This window comes from Peromyscus maniculatus, chromosome 8 (genome assembly GCF_049852395.1).
Source record: "Peromyscus maniculatus bairdii isolate BWxNUB_F1_BW_parent chromosome 8, HU_Pman_BW_mat_3.1, whole genome shotgun sequence".
NCBI classification, from domain to species: Eukaryota; Metazoa; Chordata; class Mammalia; order Rodentia; family Cricetidae; genus Peromyscus; species Peromyscus maniculatus.
Window position 1 is genome coordinate 93,407,657 of NC_134859.1, and position 24,826 is coordinate 93,432,482.

Genomic DNA, 24,826 nt, shown 5'->3' on the forward strand with positions numbered 1-24,826 from the left:
GCCCTCCCCGGCGCGCATGTCAGATGCGCGTCCCCCTCCCCCTCTCGTCAGCAACGGGCCGTGAGGCGGCGGCGAAGGGGGCGGAGGAGGAGGAGCGCTGCTGGACGCGGCCCCGCTCGGCGCGTACTCAGGGCCGCGGGGTGCTTTCGCGCCGACCGTAGTCGCAGCAGAGTCTGGAGCCGCAGCAGCAGGTTCGTGGGAAGGGCTCCTCCGGACGCGGGGCCGCTAGCCCCGGGGGCACGGGAGGTAACTGGGGCCTGGCGAGGGCGGAGGGACCGCGGCCTCGCTTAACAAAGAATCGGCGGAGCCTCGCCCCCGGGGCGGCTGCGGGGGTCCGGGGCGAGACAGGTGCGCTGGCTGGAGCCCCGAGGGGGGCCCTCCCGAGCTGCGTTGCAGTCCCACGGCTCGGCTCCTGGCACGTCTGATCGGGGCCCACTTGGCGGCTTTCCGGAGGCGGTGCCTGCTGGGCCCCAGGAAGGGATTTTCGGGGTGCTGGGCTCCTAGGCTGTGAGCTCCCGTGGGAGGGTGTTGATCCCGGTGGGTAGCTGTTGAGCCCGCGGGCCCACACATAGGGGGTTCTCGGTAGCGGAAGTTGACATAGGAGGCTGTAGAAGTCATTGATCTTTGTGAAACCTTGAGTGGATCATGATTGGCATCACCATAGTTACAAACTTTTTGCGGCCTACCTGATGTGACTAAATAACATATATGAATGTCAAGCACGTCCCAGAACCGTAAGGACAAATTATGCTCGTCAGAGTTGAGAGGCATGTGTAAGGCATGTGTAAAATGACATTTTCTGTCATTTTAGCGTTTTCGCTCTTTGCCTCTACTCCTTTAGGCTGTCGTGTCGGTTTCCTGTGGCTTCCCTACGTATTTTTATTTTTTTTTTATAAATAGTATTTCTCTATTATCCCCTACACATACCTCCTGAACGGCAGGGATTATGTTTTAATTTGCTTAAACTTTGTAGAGCCCAATCCTGTTCTGGACAGGTAGGACGTGAGCAGTTAAGTGTTTGATACAGACATTTATTCTTCCAGTGGTGAAAATATTATGTTCCTTTACCTAGAAGAAGAATTACATGGCCTAATGTGATGCATTAAAACAAATTTAATCGTTGCCTCTGCCTGTTCTCTCTTGCACTGCTTAAGTATTAATAAGTCTGCCCTCATGATATTTTCTTTAAATACATTTTTACACGTATTTATTTATGTATGTGTAGCATACCCTCCTGTAGAGGTCAGAGGCCAACCCGAGGGTCCTGAGGCTCGAACTCAGGTCAGGCTTGGTGTCAAACACCTTTACCCACCAAACCATTTCACCAGTCCCTTTATGAAACTTTCTGATGAGCAATAAGAGAAAAAATCATGTTACACTGTATGTTACAGGGTAATCTGTACCTGCAAAGGAGGCTTGAGAGAAACTGCAGTTTGCAGAAGAGAGTGGTCAGGGGAGCCACTTCAGGTACACTAATGATATTTAAGTCTACCCATGGACGTATTCCTTTCAATGTTCTGAGCAAGGGAACAGCAATCCTAAAGGCCTTGAAGGGAACAGAGCTGGTCCTGTTAGAGGAACAGTGCGTTTGTAGCATTTAGCAAATGAAGGAATTATAGGAGATAAGGTCAGCGAAGGAGAGAGGAAAACAGAACAGCCAGGGCCTTGTAGACTATTTTGAAGACTGTATCTGCACTCTGCACGGAATGGGGGCTGTCTGAGCAGAGGAGTGATAATTTTGACTTACACTGCAACAATTCCATTCACTGTAGTTTTTTAGATTGTGATAACCTTCAAATTTGTGTTCTGTCAGTCTCATAGTTGTCCTTAATTTCATTAAAACTGATAGGAAGCCAGGCGGTGGTGGCGCACGCCTTTAATCACAGCACTTGGGAGGCAGAGGTAGGTGGATCTTTATGAGTTCCAGGCCATCCTGGGCTACAGAGCAAGTTCCAGGACAGGCTCCAAAGCTACACAGAAACCCTGTCTAAAAAAAAAAAAAAAAAAAAAAAAAAAAAAAAAGAAGAAGGAAAGAAAAACAAAACCGATAGGAAAGGAGTGCTTCTAAAATAACTCTCACTTAGCACTCACTCAATTTTTCTAGGTTTGGAGTGTGATGAAATTCTTGATTTTTGTACAGCTTTTCGTTAAAGAAGGTGACAAAAATAGAATTTGAATATAGCTGTTTACTATTGTGTTACAATTTCCCATTAAGCCATTAAAGAAACTAACTGGCTACACAGTGTGTAAGATGTTCCCAAAGCAAATTATTGGGTAGAGTAGATAATAGCCAGCTGTCATTGTGGCTCTCTTATGAAACTTACCCCACTTGTAGACTCAGTGATCTTGATATCTTGAGTGATGTGTAACAACACTTAAATGTGAATCTGAGTTAAGAGATCTGATATTATCAATTTACCAATGGAGCGATTGATTTCTGGAGAAATGATAAACATGTCTGTAGATGTGTATTGAGCACTATGTTACCATGCTGCTTCATTAAATGTATTACTTTGATTTTTATTTATTGAGTTTGGGATAGTCCCATTCTTTAGACCACGTTGGTCTAGAACTCACTGTTAGCCCAGTCTTTAACTCACAGGATCCTCCCTGTCAGCCTCTTGGGTGCTGAATTTATAGGCATGTGTCACCATACCTTTTCCCCCTTTAACTCATTTTTTTTACTTCAGGTTTTAAGGTATGTGATAATTTTCACTATTTTGCAAATGGAAACTGGAGAGCTAAATAACATCTTTGAGATTCATGTTATTAGTGAAAAAACTAGAATTTGAATATAGCCAGCTGGTATTATTTTACAATTCTGTAAAGATTTCTTCTTAAACCATCACATTCTGGTACCCAGACACCAAGTAAAACTTTGTACCATCTTCATTTATCCTCCTCACTCAAGTTGTAGCTCCTCTTTAGACTATATATTAAACATAGGAGTAATAAGTGTTTGCTCTTAAAAGCCTGAGAGATTAAAGATTAATTAATTCATTCATTTATCCAAAATGTATAGTGTTTAAGAAATAACACAAATAATAAATGTCAGGTGTTTACAGACCAGAGGAGTTTGACAGAAATGCCACTTTTTAGAGAAACCCTATTCATGTTGATGCTCTAGAATTGGTATTTAAATGAGCTGTACAGGTAGAAAGGACCTCAGTAGATCAATAACAGATTTAGTGGGTGGCAATCTGAGGAGTGGTAAGAACTCTGCCAGACTGCTTGGTTTTCTTTGGAAACTGCTTGTTCAGAAACTCCAGGGAGTGTGAGTGGTTCAAGTCATTTACTGCCACAATTCAATGCCTGATTCCAGTCCGACTGAAAAGCCACCAAATTGAAGGGAGTGACAGACGTATAATTGGTGTTTGGAACGTATGAGGCCAAGATCTGAAAGAAGAGGTTTTCTGAGAATCTTAGCAAAGTAGAACAGTGAGTGCATTGGTTACACACAGTGTTAGCAGACATAATGCTATTCTGCCAAAGGGTGTAGAAATGCATTTTGTTCTCAATTTGGTCTCATTTTTACTTCATTTTATACTTCCCTACATAAAAGTCACTTTTTTTTTTTTTTTTTTTTTTTTTGGTTTTTCGAGACAGGGTTTCTCTGTGTAGCTTTGCGCCTTTCCTGGAACTCACTTGGTAGCCCAGGCTGGCCTCGAACTCACAGAGATCCACCTGCCTCTGCCTCCCGAGTACTGGGATTAAAGGCAAAAGTCACTTTTTTATGTATTATGGAATGTTGGTTAGTTATAGATGGAGCCTCTAGATGTATATCACATGATTTTTCCAGTACAACAGACATTCTTTTTTTTAATCTTTTTTTTAACATAAAAACAGGTTATAATTCAAAAGTCCAGGGTTATTTTAAAACAGTAAAACATTTTCTCGCAACAGACATTCTTGAAACATTTTGAGAACTATTGCCCTGTTAAGTGGCATTTATCTCAGTGAGTCCTCTGACTTGTGTCTGCAGTAGCTTAGCTCTTACCCTGCTTGCTTTCATTTCGTAGTATTTTTACTGTCTGAAATGGAATGGTTTCATTTTTTCCTCTCTCATAGACCACATTGAATTCCCTGGGGGCTTTTTGATTCTATGACTATGTCCTCTGAGCCTAAAAAAATTAAGCACAAAATAAGCACTCCATATATTTGCCATAATGATCACTCTAGTAGTGATGTGGGAGCTTGATAACTATCAGACTTGTTGCAGACTGTTGCAGTAGTGGAGGTAAAGATAGAAAGAAGGGCATGTACTTAGTGTTAGGGAAAGCACAGATCAGAAATTGGTAGTGGTCAGTATGTATGAAGCAGTGGATACTATTACTAAGATCTAGCTTGAGTTGATTCTGCTATATGGATTTATTCTTTTCAAATTAGGTGTTTTAGTTTTTAAAAGGCTTTTTTTTTTTCAGTGCTTGGAATGAAATCTAGGGCCTCACATATGCTAGACAAGTGCCACACCACTGAACTGTACAGCCTGTCTGGAATAATTTTCTTTTAAACCCAAGTAATATTCTGTTGTATCTATGTGTGTAACATATTTTGTCTAATCATTCATCTGTCAGTGAACACTTGGGTGGCCGCTACCTTTTCCCTATTGCTATTAATGTTGCGGTGAACGTGAGTGGAATTTGTTTTTGTTTTATGGGGTGATGTATATCCAGTAGTGGAATTGCTGGATAATATGCCAGTTCTGTCTTCTTTTAGTTCATAAAAAAACAAATAAAAAACCAAAACATTTATTGACAGAATTCCAACCAGAATAAATATTTGTGGATATTCCCCCTAATTCTGTCATAGATTTGTTTGTTGTTTGTTTTGGTGGTGTGTAAGTGCATACATTTAACATGAAGCTCAAGTAAAATAATTTAAATTAAATATGTCTATTTATTGTGTTTAGAAGACAACTTGGAGGAGTTGTTTCTCTTTCCACCTTGTAGATTCCAAGGAATGAACTCAGGTTTTCAGACTTGGCAAGTACTCTTACCACTGAGCTATCTTGTTGGCCTTTCTTGATCTTTTTAAAGAATACTAGTTGCTAGTTACTCTGCCATTTTACATTCTACCAGCAATGTGCAAAGGTTCCAGTTTCCCTACATCTCTGCTAACCTTCACTTTATCAGAGTTATATCTTCAATTCCTAGACTTAATTTAGATGATTCCATTTTTTGTTGACAGCGTAATAAAGACCTTGAATATGCCTTTTCTTGATCAGGCCTGATGAGTTTGTAGAGGGTGTGGTAGAGTTGCCTTTCAGCCTTGATGATCCACAGTGAATACAACAAATTGTCTTCTGTCTTCCTCTTGGTAACTGTGCAGGGGGAATTGATAGCATAATGATGAAGCTTGTTTCTCTTGAGAGCACTTTCCTAGGGATACTTATGTTGCTTCTGGAGTGGTACTGTCTTAGGGACAATCAGAAAGTAGGTGATATGCTAATCTGTTTTTACTTATTTATTTTGTGGCTTTAAGCATCTTTCAGTACTGCTTTGACCTTTAAAGCTTTTGCTTTGGCAAGAGCAAGGGGTTTCTTTGCTTTCAAGGATTTTGTTTTGGTTTTGTTTTTGTTTTTTGAGACAGGGTCTCTGTTTATTCTTGGCTGGCCTGGAACTCATTTTGTAGACAAGGCTGGCCTTAAACTGAGAGATCCCATGGGCCACCACACCCAGCTAAGGATATATTCTTAAAAAGCTATTTTCTGGGGGATTTGCTTGAGGCATTATGAGAAGCCCACTTTTTTAATAGTTGCCATCCTAATTGAGATATGAAATGGTATCTCATTGTGGTTTTGATTTACATTTCCTTCGTTGTTTGTGATGTATTTGAGATCCTCCTACTTTAGCCTTTTGAGTATTGACTTTGCGTGTGTGCACCACCATGCCTGGCTTGCTTTCCATGTGGTTTACTGACCAGTTATATGTTGTCTTTAGAGAAATCTATTCAAGTCTTTTACCCGTGTAAAAAGTTTTTTGGGTTTTGTTTTTTTGTTTTGTTTTGTTTTTTAATGTATATGAATGTTTTGCCTGCATGTATATGTGTGCACCATGTACATGCCTGCTTCCAGCAGAGCCAGAAGAGGGCATTAGATCCCCTGGAACTGTTGTGACATTTGTGAGCCACCCTGTGGTGCTGGGGAATCAAACCTGGCTGGCTTCTCTGTAAGAGCAGCAAGTACTCTTAACCTCTGGGCCATCTCTCCAGCCTTTTCCTCTTACCTTTTTGTTTATTTGTTTTTTTTTTGTTTTTTTTTTTTTTTTTGAGATAAGGTTTCTCTGTATAGCCTTGGCTGTCCTGAAACTCACTATGCAGACCAGGCTCACTTCTAACTCACAGAAATCTGGGATTAAAAGCATGTGCTACCACTGCCCAGCTCCCGCTTACCTATTTTTAAAACTGGAGTTGTTGTTGAGTTTGTTTTTAGTGAAGTTTACCTGAGTATAGGAAGCCATGTGGTAAATATACGCCCTGAAACTTCAGAATGGTTCCATTTTCTTCTCTGTCATTAATTTGAGAAGTATTTGTGGAGGCAGAGGTGAGAGTTCAGAGCTGTTTGATACATGTTTGCAAACTTGGTGGGAGGAATAATATAGTAGGCCAATTATAAATCAAGCGAAAGTGTGTGTGTATGTGCCCGTTTGTGCGTGCATGTGTGTTGTTCAAGTGCATGTGTGTTGCTCAAATTTCTAAAGGTCTTATAATAAAGAAACCCAGAGTTTCATATTGAGGTAAATGCTGAAAGATCAGAGAGACAAAGGACCCAGCCACTGCCATGTCTTTCCTCTAGGACTCCTCAGCCTGAAAAGCCCTCAGTTCCTGTCTTACTGGAACTCTCCTAATGCCTCATGTACCTTTCTCCTTCTAGCCATCACTTCCTGTCTCAACTCAACCTTCCTAATGTTGAGATTAAAGGCCCGTGACTTCCAAATACTGGGATTAAAGGTGTGTACCACCACTGCCTGGCTCTGTTTCTCTCCTAGACTGAGTCAGTCTCATGTAGTCCAGGGTGTCTTTGAACTCACAGGGATCCAGATGGCTCTTTGCTCCCAAGTTTGCTAGGATTAAAGGTGTGTGTCACCACTGCTTGGCCTCTATGTTTAATCTAGTGGCTTGTTCTGTCCTCTGATCTTCAGGCAAATTTTATTAGTATACAACAAAATACCACATTTCCACATTAACAATGGCAAGTCCATTAACATTTGACAGATTGAGAGAAAATACTCTATTAAATATTTATCACAGCCGGGCGGTGGTGGCGCACTCCTTTAATCCCAGCACTTGGGAGGCAGAGGCAGGCGGATCTCTGTGAGTTCGAGGCCAGCCTGGGCTACCAAGTGAGTTCCAGGAAAGGCACAAAGCTACACAGAGAAACCCTGTCTCAAAAAACCAAAAAAAAAAAAAAAAAATTATCATATTTTGGTGAGTCCAAAGTGTTGTACCTAATTCGCATTCTATTCTAACTTGTATTACCAACCGAAAACTTATCTTTTGATATCTTTCAAACTTATACACTTTACACCTCTTAGTGAATTTCTTAACAAGGAAAACTAAAACTAATCTTCAACTCCCTCAGAGACCCGAGAAGGAAATAATAACTGAGTAAGCAGGAAGTGCAAACAAGCAACTTCCAAAATATGTGAGAAATGACAGAAACAGCTGGCTGCCTGGACAGTCACCCAAGGTTCCTCTGCAATGTTGGGGCATCCATCTTCGGCCTACAAGCCTAGCATATCTGACCGACTCATCTGTGAAGTGGGATTTTCTGAAGGGCTGCCCTGCTTTTTCTTGGCAGAATTTGGTAGTCCTTTCTTTTGTGTCCTGCTTGTCCCATTTTGGACAGCGTGCTGTCAGCAGTTGAGGCAAGGCCATTTTCTTGCCCAGTGGCTAACTTTTGCTACAAAGAAAGTAACTCCATATGGATGATGCCCATCATCTTCTCTGAAGTAGATTGGTGCTGCCAGAAGCAGACATGTCTCATAGTCATAAAAAAAAAAAGAAAATGTTATTAAAACATCTTAAATACCGGCCGGGCGGTAGTGGCGCACGCCTTTAATCCCAGCACTCGGGAGGCAGAGCCAGGCGGATCTCTGTGAGTTCGAGGCCAGCCTGGGCTACCAAGTGAGCTCCAGGAAAGGCGCAAAGCTACACAGAGAAACCCTGTCTCGAAAAACCAAAAAAAAAACCAAAAAAAAAAAAAAAAAAAAAACCATCTTAAATACCATATTCTGTAGATCTCTGAAGTGTTTGAAGATGACTTATCTATCTAAAATATGTTTGACCTTGATAGCATACCTAACCTGACTACAAGTTTGATTGTAATGACTAACTGCTAACTTACATTTCTTTATATCCTAATTAGTTGGCAGTAATAACTTTCAAGGACTAGCAATTTTCGTTACATTGTTAAATGAGCTGTATAGGTACAATACCTTGAACAAGAGTAGAAATGTATGCACAGAATGTTCTGACAGATTAATCTCAAATTTGTATCAATATACAAAAATCCAAATCCATTGTAAAATAAGATTAGTAGTAGCTTTTTTAGAAGTAGATTCAGTAATCTACCTTTTTATTCTGTTATTTCTATATAATACATTTCTATATATATCCCCCTTTCTTCTTTTAGAAGGAGATTGACTATGACTAATAACAATTATTATTAACCAACCTCTAAACAAAGACATACATCCATAATCCTTTTTTTGGGGGGGGAGTGGGCATAGTTTTCTAGGCTATTTCCTGATGATTGGGAGTGCTGGTAGACTTATGGGGATACAAAGAAAATTTAAGATTATAATCAAGTCCTGTTTGGAGTAGTCTGAGGCTGTATCATCTCAGCTAGCCATCTCGATATTGTCCTGAGCAGTTTGTAGTCCAAAGCCTATCTTTGGATGGTATTTGTCAGCTTAATGGTGTTATCATTATCCTGATGGTATCATTGTGGGATCCCATCTTTTTGAAAACTTCAGAGATTGCATTAGGTCAGATTCTTTTCTTGGTGGATTTTTCCAGGCAGTTCTCCCTTCTTCTTTGGATGTTTATTTGTCCAAAGGTCTTTAAATTCCTCAGGATGGTTGTTTTTATTTTCCTGAAAAGACGAAAACAAAACCTTTCCCCAACCCTAACTTTGGGGAGTTTCCAAATCTAATCTTTTATCAATTTTTATTTATGGCTTGTCCTTGAACTTTTGTTTTATTTTCTAAAAGTGTTCTATCATCCAGAGCAGTATGGTTTTACAATAGGTATTAGGTTCTTTAATTGCCCTGAGGAGTTTCTTCCACTGTGACAGGAAAGGACTAAACAGAATTTGACATGGGGGCCTATGAGAGGTCCCTTAGGGAGTTTCCAACGGCAAAGGATTACCTTGACTGCCCCTTGTTGATCTATTGTCCAATGTGTGCCTTTTCCACACCTGCATAATCCAGAAGGGAGGGGCGTTCTGTTGGAATTATTCCTTGAGAAAACATTGTTTCTAGGAATACCCTGTTTACAGTCCCTTTTTAGATGACCTTGTTTACCTCAATTGAAACATCTGACATTGCTATTTTTCTTCAAACCTTTGGAAATCACCTCTCCTATTCAAGCATCATCATGATCATGAGATTCAATATTAATTGTATCTCAGATCCATTCCTCCAAGATCTTGCCATTGATGGCCTGATTACCCTTTTGCATAGAGATTCAGTGATTATCTGCCTAGCTTCTGAATTTGTTATCATTCTATTTACTGCTGAAGTCAGTGTTTGTAAGAAATTAGTGAAGGTTTCTTTTAGACCCTGTATAACTTTAGTAAATGACTCAATTTTCTTTCTTACTTCTTTAATTCTATCCCAAGCATTCAAGGCTGCCGTGCGCATAAAGCTAGGGTGTGGTCATATAAAGATCATCTTTGTATATCAGCATAATCGCCTTCTCCAAGAACTTGATCTTGGGAAATTTTCATACCTCTACCTCTACTTTCTTGTTCAATGGTCTTAGCCTCATCATTCCACCAGGTCCTCCACTGTAATTGGGGACCAGCCTCTAAGGTGGCTGTAACCAAATGTCTCTAGTCTTGAGGGATAATTTCATTACAAGTTGACCATGAGTTTAGCATTTGCTTCACGAAAGATGAGTGGATGTCATATGAGACTATTTGAATCTCCTCAAATGTAGCCTTTGCACAGGAGTCCAATCAGCTCGTACACAGTCTTGGGAATATCTATCATTTGGCAGTCCCTGTAGGGTTACTGGATAGATTTAAGGTTGGCTGTTTGAAAGCCTTAGGTTGTTGTCTCTGTAACCTTACAATACAATGCTGAGATTGGTTCTCCTTTAAAATCTTTTGTCTGGGTCTGAATATCTCTATGATCTGTTTTAATAAGTTTTTCTAAAACTTTTATCTTAACACTCATATTAACCAGCTTTTTAATGATAAAACCAAAATGATCAAATAGTATTTATAATTGACATTACATAAATCTCATCAACATTAATTATTCTCTCATTTAATTGTTCCATTTTCAGACTGTCTAATGTATTATCAGAGACCAAACACTCTCCATTGTAAAAATGTTTCCCATTTTTTAATGTGGGGGGGATGGCTTTCTTTTAACTAATTCCTCTCTTTAAGAAATCTTAATTGACTCACCAAATCTGCTGATGATGACCGTGTGTCAGCAGCCCAAGGAGGGGGCCCAAGGAAATCCAAAACCCACTGGGAGAGGAAAGAAGTGGAAGATCCAGCCATCTGCACAGAGGAAGTGTGCAAAAGTGGCTGACTATTGCAGTGTTTGGAGTTTGCTGCAGAGAGGCTGCAACAAAAACTTAGCAGACAGGGTAGGGACTCTTGTCCAGGCATGGTGGAGATTCGGCTGCATGTAGCTCTGGCCTGAGCCCGTGCCTTTTTTGTAAATTTGTGCCCAGATGTTGTTTGAATTTTAAATGATCTTTTAATAAAAAACCCGGAACCAGATATTGGGGTATATGTTGAAAGATCAGAGAGACAAAGGAACAAGTCACTGCATGTCTTACCTCTAGGACTCCTCAGCCTGAAAAGCCTTCAGTTCCTGTCTCCTCACGCCTTATATACCTTTCTCTGCCCATCCATCACTTCCTGTCTCAACTCAATGCCTGGCTCTCTCTTAGACTGAGTCAATCTCATGTAGTCCAGGGTGACTTTGAACTTAGAGATCTCTGCCTCCCGAGTGATAGGATTAAAGGTGTGTGCCACTGTTGCCTGGCTTCTATGTTTAATCTAGTGGCTTGTTCTGTCCTCTGTTCTTCAGGCAAAGTTTATTAGGGTGCATAATATATCGCCACATGTGTGCATGTTTGTGCATACATGCTAGCAAGAAGGCACTTGTCTTTTGAACAGACACAAAAATAACAGTGCTATAGTTAATTTTTAATATCCTTATCTTTTTGAGTTGGTTAACCAGTGGTAGATGGTTTTTCAAACATTGTGCTAGGAAATACAAATTGTTTTTTAAGAGCCTAAACAGAGTGTTTATGTTTTTGTTTGGCCTGAACTCACAGAGCTCCTCCTGCCTCTGAGCTCCACCACTACCCTGCTTATCTTTTTTTTTTTTTTTTTTTTTTTATATACAACAAAGTAAAAACTAGGGCCTTATGAACTTCCCCTTCTCATCTGTGTTAATCTCCATTCCTCAGATCTTGATGTAAGCATCTTTTCTCCTGCCCATTCCTAAATATTGATATACCCTGGATTTATATTGCCTCTTCTCACTGTGCCTTCCCTCTGCTGGCTTATCTATGTCAGTATTCTCAGATACAAACATGTCAATCAGATAAATAGCTCCTCTGCAGTCACTTTCTTTGGCATCTCCTTTGCTTTCCCAGCATTCATTGCTGGTTTAGTTTTGCATGTCTTGTTGATGATAGCACAACTCTACCCAATCTTCAAAGCCTCCCAATTTGTTCTCATCACTCTTTGACAGCTGTCCTGTTGATTCTTTCTCTTGGATACCTAAATAAATGGTTCAGATCCACTACTTTTTTTCTCCTTCTTTATAGGCATTTCTTAGTTCAAGATTCTGCTATTTGGGACCAAAGCCAACAAAATATGACATTTGTATGAAGATGCTATGTTGAAATATATTGGTTTCAAACTTGTTAATTTTTCCCCCTGCTGTTTCTTATGCAGTCTCTCTTTTTTCTTTTTGGTTTTTTGAGGCAGAGTTTCTCTCTGTAGCTCTGGCTGTCCTGGAACTCACCCTGTAGACCAGGCTGGTCTTGAACTCAGAGATGTGCCTGTCTCTGCCTCCCAAGTGCTGGGATTAAAGGTGCATGCCACCACCACCACCCAGCTCATGCAGTCTTTCTGAAACACTGACCTGAAATATGTCCCTTTTTGTTTAGAATTAATGATTATTTTAGCTGGAAAAAAATTTTTTTTCTGTGCTATGTTCTTAGAATACTAAATAAACTAAGTTAACATGTTTCATATTTTAAGAATTATAAATCACGAATGGGACAACACTTGACTACTACTGAGTTCTGGATGAATTTAGGCTCCTGTTACTTGAATTAAAAATTTCTCTACTTTCTGTTTTAAGATAAGTTTTGCTATGTAGCCCAGGCTGGCCTCAAGCTTATTCTACCTGGCCTCTGGAACGCTGGACTTGTAGACATGCCCCACTTGTTCTAAAATGATGACTGTTGGGTGCATCTATGATTTAATGCTCCTTCCGATTTCAAAATGTGATGTCATCTCCAAGAAAACTTTTGACTATATCAAGAAACCCTGTCTTGAAAAACCAAAAAAAAAAAAAAAAGAAAGAAAGAAAGAAAGAAAACTTTTGAATCTTTCATTTCTAATCAGCTTAGGAACCCCTCTCCAACCACCAACAAACTTAGTGTACTTCCTTTGTTAGAAGACATTGTTTTATTTGCTTTTGTTTTGCTTTACTGAGATTAATCCCAGGGCTTCATGCATACTAGGCACATGTTCTATCCTACCACTGAGCAGATGCCCAGAATCTAAATACATTTGCTTCCTCAGCAGGCTTTCAGTCTTTGCACCATCCTTCCTCTTTCTGGTTTCTGATTTCTTTGGCTCATTAATATGTGTTATATACTGCTACGACCTCCATAGTTTTGACCTGAGTGGGGCAACAGGGAATGAAGAAATGACAAACACACATACAGAAAAGCTGAGACCAGGTGGGTCATGCACTATGTGATGGAGGTGTACTAATAGCTGGGAAGCTCAATGGGTTTGTTATACACAGCTGAACTAGGAGGCTGGCCAGCTCATCTCAGCAGGGGAGGGCAGTCTCAGACCCAATCATCATCAGTAATCTAGGATGAAGCTGTGGTTGATACTTTGTGCTCACACTATCTTGAGGGGCTTGCCAAAATCTGACTGAGGGAAGAAGGCCTTTTCATTTCTGTGGCTGAAGTATTGTAGTTCTTGACATAGCCATGCTCATATCAACAATACACATTTACTCGGGTCGTCAGCATTCCTACAATATACAATGGGGAAAATGAGGTTTTTAAAAGTCCATCTTGTTGCTTAGAGTTCTTATAAGGATAGGCTTATAGACTGTTTCAAAAATACTATCACTGGAGCTAGCTAGAGAGATGGCTCAGCAGTTAAGAGCACTGGCTGCTCTACCAGAAGACCTGAATTTGATTTCCAGCACCCACATGGCACCTCACAACCATTCGTACATCCAGTTCCAGAAGATCTGACACCCTCTACTGGCTTTGCTGGCACCAGGCATGCAAGTGGTATGCAGACATACATACATACAGGCAAAATTACCACATAAAATAAAAGATAATAATTTAAAATATATATTATCAGATAGCCTGGCAGACAACACCTTTAATCCCATTACTCAGGAGGCAGTGGCAGGTGAATCTCTGAGTTCAAGGCCAGACTGGCATATGTAGGTCCAGGACAGTCAAGGCTGTGTAGACAGATCCTATCTCAAAAATAAATAAATAAAATTACCAGCTATTAAATTTTGTTTTGCCTGTATTTCTTTTTTATTTAATATTTATTATTATGATGATGTTTTTATGTGTTTTGCCTGCATGTATGTATGTGCAAAGGTATCGGATCTCCTGGAACTGGAGATACAGATAGGTCTGAGGTGGTGCTGGGAATTGAACTGGGTCCTCTGTAGAGCAGCCAGTGCTCTACACCTCTGCGCTCTCTCTCTGGCCCTTACTTGTATTTCTTACACAAGTTTCATCTTACTAAAATTATGTTGACTTCCTAGTTGAAGGAACACCTTACGAAATGTTTGACCCCAGGCTAATATAGAACTACTGTGAGGTGATCCTTATACCTTAGCTTTCCTAGTGTCAGGATTACTTGAACAATTATACTGCTTGAAATTTATGGAAGGTCTAAAATGAAATTTATGGAGCTGGGTGGTGGTAGCGCACATGTTTAATTCTAGCACTTGGTTGGCAGAGGCAGGGGAACTGCTGAGTTACACAGAAACAGAGAAGAAAAAGAAAGACAGAAATTTGTGGAAAGTGGAATGGCTTAATTGAGGGAAAACAGTCCCTTTTTGGAGCTAAACATAATCTAAGGGTGACAGTGGACACCTCAAGTACTCTTCCAAGCCAGTTAAACTCAATGTCATATAGTAGTCAGACAACTTAGAGGTGACATATAGGTAAGGGGCATAGTGCCAGGAAAATACAGAGCCTGCTGTTCTTATCTCTTCAGTCATGTTCAATGTCAACTCCATATTGGCTTCAGAGCCTATTATAAACATTTGATTTTCCTATTAATAATAAGCAACAAAGCAGAAAAAGAAAAACAACTGCTGTTGGCATTTTGATGGCCTTCTAAATATATGTATATAGCATATGCTTCTATATAAATAAAATCACACCGCCCACCTTAATGCCCTCATTTTACTCAGTGTGTAATAGGCATGTCTGCAAATGTAAGTAATCAGTAAAGTTTTAAAGTCTTAGAGTGTAATTTCCCTGGCTAAGCAATTACCTTTTAAAAATTGTGCTAAGGAAATAAAGAGGATTTACAAAGACATATTATGAACCAGCAGTAGATCATAGGATATCAAGTAAAGAGTAACAATTTTGCTCAGACTTTGTGTTTGTGTACACAGGTGCATGAAAATTATCAAAGGATATTACAATTCTATATCTAGAAAAAGAAGTTTCAAGTAGTCTTATTTTTGCTGGTGTGTGTGTGTGTGTGTGTGTGTGTGTGTGTGTGTGTGTGTGTGTGTTTTTGTGTGTTGGGTTTTTTGAGACAGAGTCTCATTATGTAACACTGACTGACCTAGCTGGTCTCGAACTCACAAAGATCCACCTGCTACAACCTGCTGGGTTCTGGGACCTCCTGGGTTCTGGGTGTGTGCCACTGTGCCCAGCCTCAGATAGTTTGAAATTTTGTTCCTTTTTGCTGAGTGGTTGGTTGGTTTGTTGTTTTTTGAGTTGGTTTGGTTTGGTTTTTGCTTTCCTCGAAAACTTAGGTAAATTATATTGTTTTGTTTGTTTTTAAAGACTTATTTATTTATTTATTTATTTATTTATTTATTTATTTATTTATTATGTAGTGCGTTGTCTGCATGTATGCATGCATGTATGTCTGCAGGCCAGAAGAGGGTGCCAGATCTCATTACAGAATGTTGTAAGCCACCATATGGTTGCTGGAAATTGATTGCAGGGCCTCTGGAATAACAGCCAGTGCTCTTAACCACTGACCCATCTCTTCAGTCCCAATTGTATCGTTTTTAAAGCGTTTTGAGGCCAAGACTAATAAAAAAAAAAATGTAAACTGATTTTTGTTGATACTGAGGACATTACATTGTAGTCTTTAACCATAGAATACTCAGAGCAGTTTATTTCTTGGTGGATGGTGTCCTAATGTGCAATTGTTAAATAAATGTGTGGTTTTTATGTTGTCTCTCCAGAAACGTGTTTAGATAGTGTCTAGTCTTTGAAGTTTAATTCTTTGATTCTTCTGGATGTTATTACCAGAGGACCATTTTTAATTTTAGTTTGGGATAGCTTTTTCTTTTCTTTTTTTTTTTTTCCTTCACCGAAGCAGTGTTTTGCTGTGTGCTGAGACTAGTCTCTGGGGCTATGTGGCTCAGACTGGCCTTTAACTCCCAAGCCTCCTTCCTTGGCCTCCTGAGTGCTGAGATTACAGGCATCCACAACCATGCCAGGTTCAGTCTTTGTTATAGCAAGCATTATAATTGTGGATTTTGGATTTTTTTTTTTAGGTTTGTTTTGTTTCTTCATTGTTCAATATAAATTCTTAAGAATAAGTATTAAAGCCGGGATGGTGGCACACACCTTTAATCTATGGCACTCAAGGCAAAGGCAGGGGGATCTCTGACTTTGAGACCAACTAAGACTACGAAAAAGAAGAGAACAGAGGAGAGAAGGAAGCAAAGATTAAGGGCCAGTGAGATACCTTAGTAGAGGCCTGATACACTTGAGTTTTGATCTATAGTTCCCACAAGATGACAGAAGAGAACCTGCTGAGAGTTGTTCTCTCATCTCCACACTTGTGCCATAGCACACATCTACGTGTCCTTACACACACACACACACACACACACACAATAATAATAATAATAATAATAATAATAATAATAATAATAAAGATACAGACTAGGAGATTGTCTTACAATGTCTTATCCCATATTAGAGGCCCCAGAGCATTTTTGGCAACCCACTCCAATAAAAAGAGTTATTTTAGGCAACTTAATAAAAGTATTCCTTTTATTTGGGATCCCAGTAAAATGAGTAATAGTTTTTTCAGTATTATAGGGAAAAGTAGTTATCTGGTTGAGGTTATGGTTGTGTCTGAAGGCCATTGTTACAAGTGGTGCTGGGGCCTTAGCACACCTGAGGCAAGTACTCTTCACTGAGCAATCCCTCAAAAATTTCAATTTGTGAGTAGACACTGAAAATGACATGAAGGTTAATGAGGTTGTTTACAAAGTTACATTAGCTGGGCGGTGGTGGCTCATGCCTTTAATCTCAGCACTTGGGAGGCAGAGGCAGGCAGATCTTTGTGAGTTCGAGGCCGGCCTGGTCTACAGAGCAAGATCCAGGAAAGGTGCAAAGCTACACAGAGAAAACCTGTCTTGGAAAACAAAAAACAAAAAAACAAAGTCACATTAATATGTGTACATCTTGTTCCTCACATCAGTCCTTGGCATCATGAACTGGAATAAAGGTGGCCCTGGAACTAAGCGGGGATTTGGCTTTGGCGGTTTTGCCATCAGTGCTGGGAAAAAGGAGGAAGCCAAGCTACCACAGCAGTCCCACAGTGCCTTTGGGGCATCCAGCTCGTCCTCGGGATTCGGAAAGTCTGCTCCACCGCAGCTTCCCTCTTTCTACAAGATTGGATCTAAACGGGCCAACTTTGATGAAGAAAATGCGTAAGTGATCGTTCTTGGTGATTGAATTGAACTGATGAGAATTATTCATTCCTTCAGCAGAAATTGAAGCAAAGAAATACTGCTTCCCAAATAATAGTAATAACTTCCAGGATTGGGGTTCTTCCCTCCCCTACCCCAACCCCTGCTGAATTGCTTGCTTTATTGTCAAATTTGCTTACTTTAAGGAATACAGTATTTGTATGTTTGCTTATATCGTTATTCCATGAATGATGCTTTCTTCCTGGTTAGTGTACTTATCACTCAACACTAGTTAACATAATGAACATACAATTTTGGTGTTTGAGTCAACTGAAGCTTAAAACCTACTGAAGAGTTTTATATAATTCGTGGGGAGTTTGGTGTGTTTGTTTCAAACCCAGCTGAGAAGTCTGAACAGTATAACACACCACAATGAAAGTTTGTGTTAGATGAAGGCTCCAGTCTCTATATTAGTCACTTTACTGGTCTTTGTTTTAATTTTCAGGTATTTTGAAGATGAAGAAGAAGATTCCAGCAATGTAGATTTACCTTACATTCCTGCTGAAAACTCACCTACCCGCCAGCAGTTCCATTCTAAGCCCGCGGATTCTGACAGCGATGATGATCCCTTGGAAGCATTTATGGCTGAAGTAGAGGCAAGTATCAGCTCTTGATTCATTAAAATATTGAGCAAATTAGGGCTGGAGAGATGGCTCAGAGGTCAAGAGCACTGACTGATCTTCCAGAGGTCCTGAGTTCAATTCCCAGCAACCACATGGTGGCTCACAACCATCTGTAATGAGATCTGGTGCCCTCTTCTGGCCTGCAGTCATACATGCTGTATACATAATAAATAAATACATCTTTTAAAAAAAAATATTGAGCAAATTAAATAGTTAACAGATTTTTTTTCTGGTCTTTTTGTTTTGGCTTTTGTTTTTTTGTGTTTTTTTTTGTTTGTTTGTTTTGTTTTGTTTTTTCCTTTGTTTCAGAGGTAATCAGTAGTAATTGGCAGGAAGAGTAAATTATAACATTTGAACATAGTTACTCAAATATATGTTTTGTTGTAATAATCTTAGTATATTCCTAAGTAGAATACTGTTTTGTGGACTCTAGCATTTATTAAATCCATACTTCCTAAGGAAGCTAAATCTAAAGAACTCCGTACATAAAATTAGAAATTCTGTATTCTGCAGTTTTGTCCTTTCCTGTTTATCAGCATTATCAACATTCATAACTTCTCTATAGAAATTGAAATCATGACTGCCTTCTTAAAATGTCTTAGGGTGTCTGGTTTTTTCATTTTCTCATTTTCTTCTCATCTCTGACATTTTACTTTCTATATGTTTAAAGTATGGGAAACTTCAAATATATAAAAGTAGAATAAGAGAATGAACTCCTGTATTGATTTGACAACACCATTCACTCCATACCTGAGGAAAGCCAGTTCAGGGGAGAAAGGCCTGTTTGACTCACAGTTTCACAGGAGTCACTTCCTTGTCATGGGGAAGGCATTGTGAAGCAGAACAATTCACATCTGGATGTCCAGGAAGCAGAGAGATAGGAAGATGCCAGAAACAAGACAACCATGTGGTCTACCACCTCAGGTTTCCAGAGCTTCCTATGTAGAGCCACCAGCTAGTCACTAAACCCAACATAGGACCCTTTTTAGGAACACTTCATATCTAAATCGTATCTTCATGTGTCCTTTGCCCAACTTTTATCAACCATGGAACCGTTGACACCTGTTCTTTTACAGACTCCTGAATAGCAAGCATCATAGCACCATGACAGCTCATCTCATAAGACCCGTGCTCAAGGAATGTATGCAGTTTTTCTTACCCTGGCTTCATTCATTGATTGCTAGCTTATCACCTGTTAGGTATTTAGATTTCTCACTTTTGATTTAAACCAACTTACATGTCTAAAGAATATAATAGGTAGCTAACCTAGAATTCACCTCTACTCCCCATATTCTTTATGTCTCTGAGTTCTACTTTAGGGGCTTTTTGTTTGTTTTGAGACAAGGTCTTTTTTTGTAATCCTTGCTGTCCTGGAGCTCACTATGTAGACCATACTGGCTTTGAATTCATTCCTGCCTCTAACTTATGTATTTTGCAAATTACAAACCATTGAAGACATTTACCAAAACTTTCTCAAATTATTCAGGAAATGCATGTGTCTTGCTTGCAAGATAGTAGGTATTGAATAAACAATGTTAAGTAATTCACTTTAAAAATGAAAGATTATGTAGTGTTTGAGATAGCTTATATACTTTTTTTTTTTTTCCATGCTCTTCAGATAGGAACATATCCTACAGGGCAGTATATCTCAGAAAAAAATCTCATTCATTCATTTTTTAAAAAATATTTATCTGTTTATTTTATATATTTGAATATATGCTTTGTATTCATGTACACCTGCACACCAGAAGAGGGTAGGTTATCATTATAGATGGTTGTAAACCACCATGTGGTTGCTGGGAATTGAACTCAGGACCTCTGGAAGAGCAGAGTAGCCAGTGCTCTTAACTACTGAGCCATCTCTTCAGCCCTTTTATTTCTTGATAATCCTACTGATGAATTATAAGAAAAATCAGCCCTTAGTTTTGTTGTTGTTTTAGGTTTAAATTTAGATTTAATTTATAGTTTTGTAAGCTGATAGGGCTCTTTTTGAATGAATTACCGAGAAAGGCCAGATTCTCTTGTTTGACATTTAAATAGTTGAAGTTCTTTGGAGGTTAAATCTTTTGAGTACACTAACATGCTCCTAGATGTTGTTGGTAAAGTATTAGGAGATTTATTTAGCTAAGAACAGAGAGATCAGTTGTCAGATTTTGAAAGGTGTGTCTAATACGAATTCCTAGTGTCAAATGCGTACTTCTATAATGTATGAACTTTTCTAGGACTTGAATTTAATGAAGGTTTATTTTTAGACAGTGTTCTAAAGAAAGATTTACATAGGCTTAGAGGAATACATGGGGCTGGAGAGATGGCTCAATGGGGAAGAGCACATACTAGTTTTCAGAGGACTTGGGTTAAACTCCTAGCACTCACATGGCAGCTCTGAACTGTCTATAACTCCAGTTCCAAGAAATCTGATATCCGTATCTGCCCTCCATGTGTACCAGGCACACCACAGCATGTATACTCACATACATGTAGGAAAAACATTTATACACATAAAATAATATATAAATATAATAATAATAATAAATCTTTAAAAAGAATAAGCAAGATATGGTGGTACAGGCCTTTAATCCCAACATTCAGGAGGCAGAGGCAGATGGATCTCTGAGTTTGAGGCCAGTCTGGTCTACAGAGTTCTGAGACAACCCCTGGCTACACAGAGAAACTCTGTCTCAAAAAAACAAACAAACAGAAACAATGTATTCTGCAATAGTAATCATTTGCTTCATATGTAATGACATCCTTGGTGTCCTGTTCAATTTATAGCCCTAGCCTTGTCTCTAGCAACCCAGTTCCTTGAAAAGTAGTAGTATGTGATGTTTCTTTTAAAAATAATTCCTCTTTGATGGAAACATTTGATTTGTAGAACAGCTGATTGTACCATGGTATGTATAGTGACTTTTTCTTTCTTTCTTTTTTTAAGATAAAAGTGCTGGAGAGATCCCTCAACATTATGAGAGCATTGTCTTCTCTTCCAGAGTACTGTCTGGGTTTGATCCCCAGTACTTAGATAGCAGCTACCATTCTTTTACTCCAGTATCAGGGGATCTAATGCCACCTTCAGCCTCTGCAAGCATTCTACACACATGATACACAAACATACATGCAGGCAAAACATACACACACATAAAATTAAGTTAAAAAAGAAAAATGGAAAAACATTTTCTTTATGATGAAAGGCTTTGGGAAAAAATAATTCTTCAGCATTAATTTCCAAATAGAAAACAAAGGATCAGTTTAGATCAGTGATTTGTCATTGTCATTTTTGAAATGTATAAGATTTGCCTATGGAAAACATAACTATACATGTTTAATTCCACCCCAAAGATTTTAACTTAGTAGTTTTTATAGCACATTTTTCAACCTTACTCATATTTATGATGATAATTTTTACTATAGGGGTTTTGTTTTGTTTTTGAGAGACAGTCTCTTTATATACCCCTGGCTGTCCTGGAAATCACTATGTAAACCAAGTTGGCCTCGAACTCACAGAGATCCACCAACCTCTGTCTCCCAAGTGCTGGGATTAAAGGTGTATGCCACTATACCTGGCTTTAGGGCTGAATTGTTGGAAAATGTTTAGAAGCGTTTCTAACCTCTGCCAGCCTGTATAAATAACTATTCTTATCCATCCCACCTCACTCTCAGTTTGAGAAAACAAAAATGCCAGACTTAGGGAGGCAGGATCATTGTAGCACCAAGTTTGGTAGCATAGCCTATAAGTCTAGCACTTGTAGCACTAGACAGGCTGAAGCAGGAGCATCACTAGGTGGAGGCTAGCCTAGGCTACATAGGAAGACTTTGCCTCAGAAAGACCTTAAGAAAAAAAAAAAGGAGAAGGGGAGAATCACTCCTAATTTCAGAGCCATTCTTCCAAAATAAGAGCTAGAACTCAATATACTTGCCCCTCCTTTGGTTTTTGTCTGTTTGGTATTTTTGGGTTCCTTTTTTCTGATATAAATGGTATCAAGCTACACTTAGGGAAAGGTTGATTTGCTCAAATTTAAGGACATCTGTAGCCAGTTATTTCCTTTTCTAAAAAATTACCAAAGACTATTGGTGGTAAGTTAGACATTTCCCGTTTCCTGGACAATTATTAATATTATTAATATTAATATTAATAAATATACAAATAAATGTGCATTTATATGTATATGTATGGTATGTGTTACAGTAAACAATTGTGAAATCCATGTATAGCAAAAGACGTTTTTATATTTGTCTTTGCAAAGTACTTGTCAAAGCTTCCTGAAAGATTATATGAAAATGCAAGTGACAAAACACATAATTAAAACTGAACATTTTTCAGTGTATAAATCGTTCATAATGAAATTTCTCTTTCAGTGTTTTAAATTATATGATTTCACATAGCCTTCTGTTTCCTTAGGATCAGGCGGCTAGAGACATGAAGAGACTTGAAGAAAAGGACAAGGAAAGAAAAAACGTAAAGTAAGTTGTTTTCTTCACTTTCACAAAAGTTACATAGAAATTGTTGAAGTATGGAAAAGACTATTCTAAAGAATTTATAAAGGAAAGAATATTAAAGTACACAAATATCTTTACTTGAGATATCTCTGTATCTTGAGTGTTTCTCTGGGTATGAAGGTGGCAGAGTCTTTGCACTTGTAAAAACTAAAAGGCATTCTATTTGGTAGAATAGTGTTTGGTTATAAATAATTGTCCAGGAAACGGGAAATGAATTATAGTGAGGATAAAGGAAATATAGTTACTAAAGTTTGGGTTTATTGTCTTGGATTTCACCTCATAATAATATTAAATAGACTAATGCCTGTGCGATCAGTTTTTAGAAGTTTTGATTATATAATAAGACCATATGAAAATTAGGAATAAAGCCTAATTTCATCTAAAGAGTGAACTTATTCTTTAGCAACCAAACCCTGAAACTTGAATGCTTTTTTTCTGGAGAAGAAATCTTTTTCCTTTGCTGCATACACTCCTAAAACCTTTTTGCCAGACATGTTTGGAACTTTTTCTCTCTTTGCTTGGCAGTCAGTCCTGCCCAGGCCCCTCCCAAGGTTTCTGTGCCAAGTGGAGAGTCAGCCATCTTTTGGTGCTTGCTCTGTTGCTGTCTTCTAGCTTCTCTATGCTGTAGTGTTGTGTGCAGGCTGCCTTAGGAATAGCAAATGCTCTAAGGTAGGTAGACAGTCTGACTTGAGAGATGGCTGTGGGAAGTAAGCAATAATACTGTATGCAGTAGACTAAGAGATGCAGCAGGTGGCAGTGGTTCCATTCCCCACATGAAATAGTTTTTCTTTCTCCCCCTATATCCAGGGTACCTGATTTTTACTGAGAGCAATTATTCTAGAGCTAGAAGCTGCAGGAACAATAAAGTTGTGATTTTTTTTTAACTGTATACTAAATCCAGGAGGGATTTTTTCTTTTTAATATGTGATACTTTACACAACTGTGTTAATGTTTGTCATATTGATAAAACTTAGTCTTCTTTGGTACCTGTCTTCACAAAGAAAGGTTTTGCTTCTTACAGTAGTTAGTAACTGATGTTTCTAGGGGTACCATCATCTCATTGAAAAAAGAGGGAAAGTTTAGCTCATGGAGTTCAGGCACACATATATTTTGGGTGGATCATTTATAGTATGCTTATTGCTGCTTTGTTCTCGTTAGTGTTGAGAGTTCCTATGCTGTTTGGAATTCAACACTAATCTGCTGTAAGTATGGAGCTGGGTATGTGGAACATTTGCAGGGAAGTTTGTTTCTCCGCTTGTTTTTCCAGGGGTATTCGAGATGACATTGAAGAAGAAGATGACCAAGTGAGTTCCTATGCAGTATTTCTATCTTTTATTTTTACCCCACAAAGTCTATACTGGGGACAGGCTAGAGCTTGCCTTCACTAAATGACTTGCTCCTTTTCTACCTTTGTGACCTGTTAGTAAGATATTCATATAGCTTTCCCCCATGTTGAAGGTGGAATTTTTGATCAACTGATATTTTTAAAAAAATGAACTTTTATTTTTTTTTTCATCCAAATTTTAAGTTTACTGGGATAAAAAGTAATAGAGTGGTATGGGGTCTGTTGCTGTCCTTTGCCTCTTTCCAGTAGTAGTTTGTGATTCTTAGAATTTAGATGGAACATCAGTAACGGTCCATTAGTATTTTCTTTTTCCATTGTTTAGTTGTGTGAGATGGTGAGACCCATAGATCTCTCCAGGTTTGTGACCTCTCTAATCAGTGTCAACTTCCAAACTTGGATTGGTATAAAGCCAAAGCATGTGTTCTTCAGCTCTGGGCAAGGTAGTGACATGTCCCCACAAACAGGAAGGCTTTTATTTAATAAGTCAAATCATTGTGTAATACTAATTGTCTTACTCATTGATTCTGAGTACTGCTATTGTAAAAGAAATCACTGCTAGTGAAAGTCTATCCTTACTGGATAGGTATTTGTTTAAACTATGCAATCTTACGGTACACTTTGTGTGCACTAACAACAGAAGTAGAAATGTTTTTCCTTGTGTTTGAATTTGATTATGTTCTTGTGCTTTCCTGCAGGAAGCTTACTTTCGATACATGGCAGAAAACCCAACTGCTGGGGTGGTTCAGGAGGAGGAGGAAGACAATCTGGAATATGATAGTGATGGAAATCCAATTGCACCCTCCAAAAAAATTATTGATCCTCTTCCTCCCATTGATCATTCAGAGGTATTAGATTTCTTTCTTTGTTTCAAACTGATACAGTTTCATAGTTTGGGATCTTAGTTTCTGCTAAGTGGTTGGATCAGAAGT

The 24,826-nt window shown here is 38.9% G+C and overlaps 1 protein-coding gene across 3 annotated transcripts in view; it reads left to right on the forward strand.

Moving 5' to 3' along the window:
- Window positions 1–12: 12 nt before the first annotated feature.
- Ddx42 (DEAD-box helicase 42) overlaps window positions 13–24,826 on the forward strand; it is a 45,648-nt gene continuing 20,834 nt past the window's right edge. Inside the window, exons 1-7 of one of the 3 annotated variants that reach the window (XM_076543553.1) lie at window positions 68–191; window positions 1,392–1,467; window positions 17,168–17,399; window positions 17,884–18,034; window positions 22,455–22,516; window positions 23,820–23,856; window positions 24,593–24,742. In XM_076543553.1, the coding sequence (XP_076399668.1) occupies window positions 17,179–17,399; window positions 17,884–18,034; window positions 22,455–22,516; window positions 23,820–23,856; window positions 24,593–24,742 (621 nt within the window). In that variant the 5' untranslated portion in view covers window positions 68–191; window positions 1,392–1,467; window positions 17,168–17,178. Of the gene's footprint in view, window positions 192–1,391; window positions 1,468–17,167; window positions 17,400–17,883; window positions 18,035–22,454; window positions 22,517–23,819; window positions 23,857–24,592; window positions 24,743–24,826 lie in introns of all 3 variants that reach the window. The other 2 variants (XM_006970508.4, XM_076543554.1) reach the window with 2 other exon arrangements.